The sequence below is a fragment of the Rhincodon typus genome, chromosome 6 (genome assembly GCF_021869965.1).
Source record: "Rhincodon typus isolate 14 chromosome 6, sRhiTyp1.1, whole genome shotgun sequence".
Lineage (NCBI taxonomy): Eukaryota > Metazoa > Chordata > Chondrichthyes > Orectolobiformes > Rhincodontidae > Rhincodon > Rhincodon typus.
In genome coordinates this window covers 2,132,632-2,145,136 of record NC_063337.1, presented here as the reverse complement: position 1 = coordinate 2,145,136, position 12,505 = coordinate 2,132,632, and the positions used below count along the sequence as shown (strand labels likewise).

At 43.8% G+C, this 12,505-nt stretch overlaps 1 protein-coding gene across 2 annotated transcripts in view; it reads right to left on the bottom strand.

The window, feature by feature from the left end:
- Window positions 1–8,310: 8,310 nt before the first annotated feature.
- rnf169 (ring finger protein 169) overlaps window positions 8,311–12,505 on the bottom strand; it is a 34,865-nt gene continuing 30,670 nt past the window's right edge. For both annotated transcript variants that reach the window (XM_048597892.1, XM_048597891.1), the window contains one exon: window positions 8,311–10,708. In XM_048597892.1, the coding sequence (XP_048453849.1) occupies window positions 9,668–10,708 (1,041 nt within the window). In that variant the 3' untranslated portion in view covers window positions 8,311–9,667. The remainder of the gene's footprint in view (window positions 10,709–12,505) is intronic.

Below are 12,505 nucleotides of genomic sequence, written 5' to 3'. Positions count from 1 at the left end.
AGGTTCTAGATTCATAAGGGGTTCAAATGTTATGGGGAGAAGGCAGGAGAATGGGGTTGAGAAACAGACCAGCCATGATTGACTAGTGGATCAGATGCAATAGGCCAAATGGCCTAATTCTAAGCCTTTATCCTGGTCATATGGTGCTCAGCTATTAAATCTTTTCCCCGTGACCGATGTGAGGCTGACTGGTCTATAAGAAAACAAAGAAATGAGCATGCTTAAGGTCTGAAACAAAAACAGAAATTGCTGGAGGGTAAGGATGGAAAAGTGAGCAGATAGGTGGAGGTGGAGTCCAAAGAAAGAGAGAGAGATGAAAGGGTTAGGTAAACAAGGAGATTACAAAAAGCAGCCCAGGACAAAAGAAAAGCTGAATAATTGATAATAAGAGCTAAGAGTGAGAGAATTTGGGTTAGTAGTACTGAATGCAGCCCATATGAGGGATAATGGGCCTTGACTACATCGGAATGGGTGACTGTGCTAAACACCACCCATTTCATAACAGGACCAGGCATTGGGTGGGTAAAAAAAACTTGGAATCAGACAATCCCTTTACACGTCCATTCCCCACCATCCCCCATTAGAATGGTCTCAGGGCTCTCCACTTCTGGGGAAAAAAAAGGCCTGAACCAACCCCATCCTTAGGTCGAGCTTGTCCTCACTGAACAACTTCTCTTTTGACTCCTCTCACTTTCCTCAGGTCAAAGGAATGGCCATAGGAACCTGCATCAGCTTCAGTTATACCTGCCTCTTTGTGGGATACATGGAACATTCCTTGTTTTAGTCCTACTCCAGCCTCTACCTACAACTCTTTCTCTGGTTCATTGATGAGATCATTACTGCTGCTTCCCTCTCTTTTTCTGAACTGGAAAATTTATCAATTTTGCTTTTAATTTCCACCCTGTCCTCACCTTCACCTGGTTCATCTTCGACTCTCCCTTCCCTTCCTCGAAATCTGCTTCTATTTCTGGGGATAGGCTGGCCACCGGTATCCATTACAAACGCACTGATTCCCACAGTTACCTTGACTATACATCCTCACACCCCTCCTTCCTGTAAAGACTCCATCCCATTCTCCCAGTTTCTGTCTGTGGCATCAGTTTGATGCACCTTTCACAGGGGGGCCTCCAAAATGTCCACCTTTTTCCCTCAACAGAGGATTCCCTGCTACTGTGGTTGACAGGGTCTTTAGCCATGTTCGGCCCATCTCCCATACTTCTGCCCTCACCCCTTCCCTTCTTTTCCACAACAGCAAAGGGTCACTCAGGTCCTCACTTACTAGGCCCCAGCCTCCACATTCAAAGGATTGCTTGGTGCCATCCGTCATTTCCAACAGGATGCCACATATTCCCTTCCCCTTCCCTCATCAACACTCCGCAGGAACTGTTCCCTCTGGGACTCTCCTCCATCCCCAACATCTCCTCACACTCCCACAGCACCTTCCCTTGCAACTGCAGCAGGTGTAACACCTGCCCATTTACTTCCTCCCTCCTCAGTGTCCAAGACCCCAGATACACCTTCCAGCTGAAGCATCAATTTACCTGTACTTCACTCGACCTAGTCAACTGTATTCACTGCTCACAATGTGTCTCCTCTGCACTGAGAAGATGAAAACCAGGCTGGGTGACAGCTTTGTAGAACACCTAGCTTCCAGTTGCCTACCAGTTCAACACACCCCCTCGTTCTCTGGCCAACATTTCTGTCTAGGGCCTGCTGCAATGTTCCAGCGAAGCTCAGTGTGAGCTCGAAGAACAGCATCTCATTTTCCACTTGGGGACCCTGCAACCTCTAGGACTCAACATTGAGTTCAATGACTATAGAGCCTGATTCCATCCATCCATGTTTTTTGTTCCCAACCCCACACCCAGACTTGGTATGACACAGTCACCTATTCCAACATACTCCTAGACCCATTATCACATTATATGGTCTTCATTCAGCACAGCTAACCCAGTTTCCCACTCTTAGCTCTTATTATCTGTTATTCAGCTTTTCTTCTGTACTGACCTGCTATCTATAATCTATCTACTCCTTTCATATCTCCCTCTGAGCTTCATCTCCACCTATCCACTCACCTCCTGACACTCCCACTTCGGCTTCAGTATAAATACCACGGTTTCTTAGCAACTAAGTTTGGAAGAGTCACCAGACTCGAAACATTAACTCTGCTTTCTCTCACAGATGCTGCCAGTCCTGCTGAGTTTCTCGAGCAATTTTTCTTTTTGTGACTGTTCTATAATTCCCTGCCTTTTCTCTCCGTCTCCCTTTTTTAAATAGTGGGGATACATTACTAACCTCCAATTTGTAGGAACTGTTCCAGGTTCTAAAGAATCTTGCAAGATGACCACCAATGCATCCACTATTTCTAGGGCCACTTTCTTAAGTACTCTGGGATGTAGATTATCAGCCTTCAAGCCCAATGTCCCTAATATCATTTCCCTACCATTTCTAATTTCCACTAATTCCTCCCTCTCACTAAACCCTGTGTTCCCCAACATTTGTAATGTAATTTGTGCCATCCTTTGTAAACACATATGTTGGTTCTATTTATCTTCACATACTTACAGAAACTTTTACAGTCAGTTTTTACACCCCCCACAAGCTTACTCATATACTCTACTTTCCCTTTCTGAAACCTTTTGTTGAATTCCAAACTGCTCCAACTCCCCCAGTCTGTTGTTTTCTCTGGCCAATTTGTTATGCCTCTTCTTGGCTCAAATACTATCTCTGATTTCCCCGTCAGTCATGTTTTGACAACTCTTCCTGTTTTACTTTTACATTAGTTTGGAACGAATATTTGTTGCAGTTTACTGATGTACTGTTTGAATGTCTACCACTGCCTTTCCACCATCATCCCTTTACGGAAGCCCACCCCCACTCTCTGCCAAATCTATCAAACGCAACTTATGTCTCTTGCCTTCGTAATTTCCTCAGTTTAGATTCAAGACCCTAGTCTCAGAATCAACTATCTCCCTCTTCATCTCAATGAGAAATTATATTCTGGTTGCTCATCCAAGGGGCCTTGCACACCCTGATTGCTAATTATTATTTTCTCATTAAGCAAACCACAGTCAAAATGGCCTGTTTGTTCTCTAGTTGACTCCTCAATGTACTGGTCCAGAACACCATCCCATGTACAATCCAGGCCTCCTCTATGGCATTTGTTACTAATTTGATTTGCCCAATCTACATGCAGATTAAAGCCACCCATAATTACTGTATTGCATCTCTAATTTCCTGCTTAATGCCATTCTCAAGATCATCCCTACAGTCTGGGGCTCTATATACAAACCTCACAGATACTCTTTGGCCCTTAAATGTTTCTCAACTGTACCCATACAGATTCTACATCGTCAGAGCTAATATCTATCCTCACTGTTGTGGTCAATTCCTCTTTAACCAGCAATGCAACTCTGCCGCCTCTTCCTTTTTGACTCACCTTCCTAAATACCGAATGCCCCTTGGCATTCAGTTCGCATCCCTGGTTCCCCTGCAGTCATGCCTCCTTTATCCTGACTAGATCATACCAGTTTTTACATTACTTGACTTGTTCCCTTTATTTTTCACCATGGCCCCGTTCGATTTCTCTGCCTATCACTTTCCCTATTCCCTTTTCTGACTTTTGTTCTTGAGCTTTATTCCCCTTCTTCTGACTCATTTCAAAGTAGTCATCCCCTGCCAATTTAGTTTAAAATTTAAAGCCTCCCCAACCACTGTAGCAAATACTTCCCCGAGGAAATCAGTCCCAGTCCTGCTGAAGTATAACCATCTGGTTTGTACTGTTCCCACCTCCCTCAGAACCAGCTTCAATGCACCAGGACCCTGAAACTTTGCCCCTCACACCATCTCTTCAGCCGTGTTCATGTGATAATTCATGCTATTTCTACTCTGACTATTATGTGGCACTGGTAGCATTTCTGAGATCATTACTTTTGAGGGTCTAATTTCCAACTTACTTCCTAACTCCTTATATTTTGCTTTTGGGACTTTGTCTTTTTTTAACCTATGTTGTTTGTGCCAGTGTATATCACTAACACTGGTTGTTCAACCCTCCCTCTCCAGGATGTCCTGTAACCGTTCCGAGACATCCTTGACCCTAAGATCAGGGAGACTGTCCAAGTCTTTTTAATCTGTACATCCTTTGCTTACTATGATCTGCCTGTACTGCTCATAAACAAAGCTTTTCATTGTAATTCAGTACACGTGACAATAAAATCAATCAAGGTAACACCCCATTCTGGAGTTTTGTTTGTGGCCGCAGAAATGCCTAACAATTGCATTCCCACACTTTCTCCTCCTCTTCTTGTGCAGCAGAGCTAACAATGCAATGAATTTGGTTGTTGCTGCTTTCCCCGAAGAGTCCATTCCCTTCAACAGCATCCCAAGTGGTATATCTGTTTTTCATGAAATAGTCATCTGTCTGGTGATTACCCATTACCTTCCAGCCTGTGGAGTCCAAAATGCAGTGTGACCACCTCTGTACTGTGCTCTCCCAACACTTTGCCTCATAAATGCTCCACAGTGCCCCCAGCTCTGAAACCTTGGCTTGTAGAACTGCAGCTGGAGACACTTCTCGCAGTAGAAATGCTGGCCCCAGGCACTGGGACTGTGCCAGAGTTGCCACACACAGCAGGAAGAGCACACTATGGGTTTGAGTTTCAAGCAGCAAGTATGCACAAAGGCTCTATACAATGCAGCAAAATATATTTACTACTGAACTTAAATCTCAAAATGAAGGTCAGAATACCATTTGCTTCCTAATTGTTTGCTGCCCCTGTACACTAGCTTTTAGTGACTGATCAACAAGAACACCCAGATTTCTTTCGACATCCACACTTCCCAGCGTCCAACCATATTGCACTTTGCACCAGTCAGTAACCTCACATTTATCCTCATTATATTCTAGCTGCTATGTTCTAGCCTATTCAAGTTGAATTGAAAACTCCTTGTACAGTCCTCACAACCAACATCCCCACCCAAATTTGCGTTAGACATCAATTTGGAATTATTACAATCGATCTGCATGTACAATACTTTCTGATCAATCTTTGAGTATTTTATACTGCAATGTTCACACATTGGGAGTTGTGAGATTGATGATTAGCTTTGTCAACTCGAAGTTTCTGGAAATTTCTAGACCTTGATCAGCTTGCACGTTTTGTGGTCATTAGCAGACTTTTCATCAATAGTCCATTTTAAAAACATTTAAGCAATTATAGCTCTTTAGAAAAACATTTGGGATCTCTTTTCACGGCTTGTGGGCATAACAATATAAACTAAAGGGGAGAAACATTTTATGCAGTGGAAGAAAGTTCAATTACAATGGAACCTTCATTACTCCATTCCATTAGAGTTGACCACAATCCATTAATGAATTGGATGAGGAAAGTGAATGTACCAATCATTAATGTTGTAGGTGACACAAAAGTAGGTAGGAAGGCAAATGAGGAGGATGACATGAAGTTGACAGACGGATATACGTTCAGCAAGCAGGCAAAAACTTGGCAGACAAGACTATAGTGTGCTAAAATATTAGATCATGCACCTTGGCAGGAAGGACAGATGAGCTGAATATTATTTAAATGGAGAAAGCCGAGGGGGATTTGGAAAAGTTGGAAATCCTCATCCATGAATCACAAAAAGCTAGTATCCAAATTCAGCAGGTAATTGGGAAGGCTAATGAACACTAGCTTTTACTTCAAAGAGAATGGAGCACAAGCAGAGGGAAATTTTGTTAAAACTACACAAAGCACTAATCAGACCATACCTGGAATGCTGTGAACAGTTTGGGCCCCTTATTACTTGGCTGATCCTCGCTATGGAAAGACCATCTTATGGGAGGAGGTTGAGTAGGAGGCGACTTTTTTTTGAAACTTAAAGATTCCTAGGGAACTTGACAAGGTAGATATGGAAATATTGTTTCCTTGTGGGACAGTCTAAGACCAGAAGCATAATCTCAGGGTCAGGGTCAGTCACCCTTTTATCTTCGAGAGAAGGAGGAATTTCTTCTCTCAGAAGGACATGAGTTTGTGAAATTCTTTACTGCAGAGGGTGTAGAGGCTGCTTCATTAAATATATTCAAGGCTGAGATCAATCAATTTTTAATCAATGATGGGATCAAGGGTTAGCGGGACAAAGATAGCAAAGTGGAGATCAGGAATTTCAGATCAGCCACGATCTTACAGAATGGCATTAATGGGCTGAATGGCCTACTAGTGCTCCTACATCGTATTGTTAATTATCTTCTAGGACACCGATGCTTCCCCAATGCTGTGTTTTACAACAGAGGTAACAATCCTCAGCAGTACTAATTAATCTCCAACTTGTGTAACCTATTGGGGGAAGATAACAGAACTTTCATTTATTTGTCATAGAACAATGGAGACAAACACTAGAAAAAAACAAAACAAGATAATCTGGATACAGTCTTTTTCTTTATATGTGTGTATATACACACACACACACACACATTCCTCAATCCAACTCCTTTTGGCACTCATGTCTATCAAGGCAAGGCATGAAAAGTTCATTCTGTACAAATATTGGTTATGTGAGTGCATTCTGCTTTCCTGAAAATTACTTGTCCACAAACTCATTTCCTTAAAAATTCTTTATATATATATGTAGATATATCTCTCTTTGGCAAATATTTCTCCGTGAAAGAATTTAAAACAAGTTAGGATGAGCCTAAGTGCTTTACTGGGTTTAGTATAAAGTATATTAACAAAATGTCCATTTTCTTTCATTAATCCAATACTCTTTTCATATAGAAAATGTCTTCATATTTTCCACATGATTACAAAAATATTTAGCCCTTGTTTGTAATTTCCAATCCAGCATAGGAACCAGTACAAGAAATCCGAAACTCAAATTGACTGCATTTAAATAGACCTGTCACAATACAACAAATACTGGCTGTAAACAAGACTTGTATCCAAGAGGCAGGCAGGGAAAGGGTAAAGTAGGGCGGAAGGCAGCTTACGTGAGCCATAAACCTGCTGGTCTCTGTTCTGTAAAGTTGATGTAATTCCACAGAATAAGTCATGGATTCTGCCACCCAGTTGATCTAGTTCCTTCTGGGTTCTCTTTCTGAACTCTTGCTCCTACTATGTTTTGCCCCAGAGAATTGATGCAGGTGCAACACAGCAGTGTGTGATAGTACACGCCCCCACAGGAGGCACTAGCCGTTTAGTCTCTCCAACTAGCTGTTGGAACCAAGAATGATAACCATTGACCCTTTGAGCACTTATAGGTTCTGGAATGCACTGCTTGGAAGAGGCAGCTTCAACCAAGACATTCAAGGAGACAGTGGGTGATTGTTTCCATGTAAATAATGCAGGTTTACAGGAAACATGCAGGAGATTGGCACTAAGTCAAAATGCTGAGAGAGTCAGTGCAGACGCGATGGACTAAATGACTTCCTTCCGCACAGTAACAATTTGCGATTTCCAAGTTGTTCCTTGTTTAGTTCCTATTCTAGAATAACCCACATTCTGCAACAGAGGGAGGAAAGGGACAATAAAAGTTGGGGAGCTCTTGAAACTGTTTGATTGCCAAAGTGTCAAAACCAATATTCTTTTGTTTAAAAGCTCCAATTTCACACAACAGCACAATGCTGGAGTATGAAAGCGAGGTGGATTGGTGATAACAGATGCTGTAAAACTTTGCACACCATACCTGCATCAGGGAGATGGAGCAAGCAGTCTCTTTAAGGCAGGTGCAACAAGGGAAAAGGCTCCCTTTCTTCACAGCCCCAAACAAGAGGACCTGCTTTCATTGAAATCTGACCCTCCTATTTCACAGAAGGGGAATGTATGCATCAGACAAGATGGGGACAATAACTGCAGATAGCAATAACTGCAGATGCTGGAGTCAGAGACAACACAGTGTGGAGCTGGAGGAACACAGCAGGCCAGGCAGCATCAGAGGTGCAGGAAAGTTGACGTTTTGGCTAGTCTGGGTACTGGATTGCAAGTTAGGAGGACAGATCACAGGAAGTTGAGCTCTGCATCTAAGTATCTAATACCCAAAAGGAGCATTGTGTTCAACAGTGGTGACAGCTCAACATGTGTATATGTGTACACGTACATGTGTGTGTGCATGCGCGTGCGTGTCAGGTTTCTTTATCTGCAAGTTTAATGAAGTCGCAACACTTTCAAAAACAACAAAGAATGCTGATGGCTTTCCATAAGCATGGCAAGTACTGATTAGGCTGAAATATTACACAGCACAGATAAAGTGAACTGGAAAAAGCCAAGACTTATCAGCTGGTTGAAAGGAATTTCTGAAGGTACAAAATTTACAACAATATTAAGAAAATAAATTCTTTACTCAAAATGGTGATTTAACAACTTTCAGTGGAGGCATTAGGATTAGACGGGAGTTCTGGATGCTGGCTTACCCTTACCTCCAGTTACGTTCTCTGCTTCAGCCCTGGTATAGCCTCACCCACCTTTAGGGAGCGAGTTAGTGGAAAGTACTGTTAACACACAAATACACAACGGTACACAAGGGAGCACAAGTACAGGATCACAGGTTTATGGAGGCATCTCCTATTCAATAGGACCTGGCATGGGTTAGGGTGAAATATTTAATCATGATTAGCATATGGGACTGTCAGCCATTTTAAGAAGGACTTGGCAAATAATGCCCTCCCACTCAGTTTCCATGATGCGCTACATCATCTGACACCTTGGTACGCTCTCTTTCTCTCAGGTTGGGAACAGCGATGGGAGTTGGGGTGGAAAATGCTAAACCTTGTTCCAGTGGTCATCATGCCATGTGGCAGGCTTCTGATGGTCCTGGCAGTCATTTCCCTGACTGCCAATTTCATCTGTTCATCAGCTCCAGTGAAACTAGGTGAGTAAAAAATTCCTCTGCTTTGGGACACAGAAGCATATGAGGTGTCTGTGGGAGACAAGAGAGGACATGGATACAAAAGCCTGGCACAAGTTGCTGGTTGGGGGAAGGATGCACATCAATGAATGGACAGAGGGGACCCAGACCAACTTTGATACATTGCTCAAATCAGGCACACGCACTGACAGAGATGAAACGCTAAGGGAACAGTATAATAAGGGAAGGAGAGAAATTTTCATGTTATAGTCCCTCTTCCAACCTGAGAAATGATTCCCCTTTCAATAAAAAATATAGATTATGACAAGCTAACTTGCAGGTACAAAACCTGAAATGGGAATTAATCTAGGCTCCTTGCAACACATTCACTCACAACAACGTGGATCCAACACTGCCCAGGGTCAGAGGGGGTGAGCATGATGATTATCCGCTTCATACAGAACCTCACTAAAGGCCTCGATTACCTATTTCTGCAGCAGATCAGGAGCTGGCCCAGAAGGGAGGAATCACAAACATGGATTGTCAATAACGGCATACAGCTCTTGTGATAAAAAGGGAGCATTAAGGCTACATCCAACCACTGGCTGATGGATTAAATTTCTCTGGGGCTCAGGGAGAAGGGGGATCTCAGACAGTGAAATTAAAGTCAGCAATTCCGCACCGGCAAAGGATCAAGACGAAAAAAAAAAGCCAGCTTGAAGTGAAGGACTGTATTATTCCTGTATGGGCCGCACATCACACAGACTGGAAGCAACAGGCAGAGATCCCTGGGCGGAGCAGAGCTGAGGGGATGGTATCCATCCCAGGCGAGCTACTTTGTTTTAAAGTTGGCCTTTGTCCGCAGTGGGTAACCATCCTCGCTGCCTTTCTGTCGATTAACTGTGGTCCGCTCAGCATCAAGCCGTCGCTGGAGCCTGGCTGCTAACCTTCTGTCTTCCTCTTCCTGTTGGTTATGATCCAGGCTGCTGGCAGACATTATGTCACCATTGTTGACGTTCCACTTTGCCCGTTTGGTCCTCGACCCCGCTGTGTGCTTGGTCTTGTGGCGCCTCTTCTTGCCGTGGGAGGATGAATGTTTCGATCTGCTGTCGCTGCCGCTGATGTGTCCTCTGCTTTGCTTCGCCCCCATGTGGCTAGAAGATGAAGTGCTGGTGTTGTGCGGAGACCCTTTGCCCTGTTCCACAGTGGCTTGTTGGGTTGGGATCAGCTCCATGTGGCTGCTCCAACCCTCGGAAACCTCCTGGTAGGTTTCCGGCATTGTGCCGGACTCGGAGTAGTCCATGGAGCCGGCAGAGTTTAGCGAATCTAAGCATTCGAGCTTATGAAGGCCAGGGGAGCATGAAGCTGAAGATAATTCCATCCCAGCAATCTCGCTCCATTCCCCCAGCCTGCCAGCAGCATCCTCACCCTCATCCTCCGAAATCAGGGTGCCCTTGGAGGCTACCATCTCCTCATGGCGCTCCTGCAGAATCTGGCCCCACTTCTGCAGGAGATTGGGGTTCACGTCATAAGTGGTGGTAGCAGCGGCTGGCTTGTAGAAACCACAGCCGAGGTTTCGGGGTGTCGATTTGACAATCTTGGGTTTCATGACCCTGCCATCTGGCAGCTTCTTGGGAGGAGTGCAGGGTGAACAGCTGATGGGCTTGAAGTGATTGAATTCCCCGGAGATACTGTCATTGCTGTCGGGGCTGGCTGACCGCTCCCTCTTGGCCGGGCATGATGGCACTGGGTCATTTGCAGGGCGTTTTTCCGAGCTCAGGTTTGGGGCAGAGTTGGAGCGACTGTTTTCAGAGGATGACAGGACGTTGATAACATTGTTGGTAATGAGGGAACCTGCAGAAACCAAAGCTGTCTGCAAAGAAAAAAGAGAGAGAGATTGGAGAGGATCCACTGCAAATAAAATCAGAAAATGTGCATCTGGAAACTGCACCATCTCAATGATAGACTGGCTGAAACATCATCACATAGAACAAACAGTAAGAATCCTATCGAGTCAATTCAGAAGAAATGAGGTCACAGAGAGAGGAATAGAGAAACATATGAAGATAGAAGAGTGACAAAAGTAGACCACTGAGCATGCTCCACCATTCAATAAGATCATGACTGATCTCTCTGTTTCGAATTCCACTTTTCCACTTACATTACATACATTATAGTCTGACGAAGAGGGCTGGGAGAGGTCAACATGGAGGGTAAACAATACAGACCAACTGTCCGTATATCCTAAGTAGCCACAGGAAACACGATGTAAATCAATGGCACTCAAAGATATATTAGTGTTGGTATACCAGGGATATGAAGGTTAAATCATGAGGGCTGCTCATTTAGACCAGACTTGCATCCCCTTGAGTTTAGAAGATCAAGCTCAGATCCAATCAAAATAATAAGATCATAAGAAATGGAAACAGGAGTAGACCATTCAGCCCCTGAAGGCTGCTCTGCCATTAAATAGGATCATGGCTGATCCAAGGTTCCTCACATCTACTTTCCTGCCCTTTCTCCGTAACCCTTGATTCCTCTATTGATCAAGAACCTATCTCAGTTTTAAATATACACCTACCAGTAATTTCTTTGTTTGTTATTTCTAATCTCCATCCAGATGATCCTGCATTTTGATTCTTCAAATCAAGGTCATTCAAGCAGTACATACAGGGTCCTACTTGGGGAGAGGTAAAACCCAACCTACTTTTGGGAAATAGGGCAGGACAGGTGACTGAGGTGACAGTGGTGAGGCATTTTGGCACCAGGGACCACAGTGCTATTAATTTTAACATAGTTATGGAGAAGGACAAAACTGGTCCACAGATTCAAATTCGAATCTGGGGCAAGGCGAATTTTGATGGAATTAGACAGGAACTTGCAGGGGTTGATTGGAATAGTTTGTTTGCAAACAAAGGGACCTCTAGCAAGTGGGAGGCCTTTAAAAGTGTGATGGCTAGAGTTCAATGTCAACATGCTCCTGCGAGAGTGAAGGACAAGGCTGGCAGGAGTAGGGAACCTTGGATGACAAGAGATATTGAGGCTTTGACCAGAAAAAAGGAGGCATGGCTCAGGTACAGGCAGCTGGGATCAAGGGAATCCCTGGAGGTATATAAGGGATACAGGGGTTTACTGAAGAAGGAAATCGAGGAAGGCGAGAAAGGGGCATGAGATAGCTTTGGCTGAGAAGATTAGGGTGAATTCAAAGAGATTCTTTAAGTATTTTAAAGGAAAAAGAATAAGTAGAGAGATAATAGGACCCCTCAAAGACAAAAATGGACATGTATGTGTGGAACTGCAGGAGATGGGCGACGTCCTAAATGAATATTTCTCCTGTGTTTTCCGTGGAGAAAGACATGAAGACTTGGGAACTTGGGGAAGTTATTGGCGATATCTTGGGGACAGTCCATATCACAGTAGCGGTGGTGTTGGAAGTATTAGAATGTATAAATCTCCGGATCCTGATCAGATATATCCAAGAACCCCTCAAGAGGCTAGAGAAGAAATTGCAAGGGCCCTGGCTGATATATTTGCATCATCGTTAGCCACGGGTGAGGTCCTGGAAGACTGGAGAGTAGTGAATGTTGTGCACTTATTCAAGAAGGGCAACAAAGAAAAACCAGGGAATTATAGACCAGTAAGACTTACATCTGTGGTAGGTAACTTATTT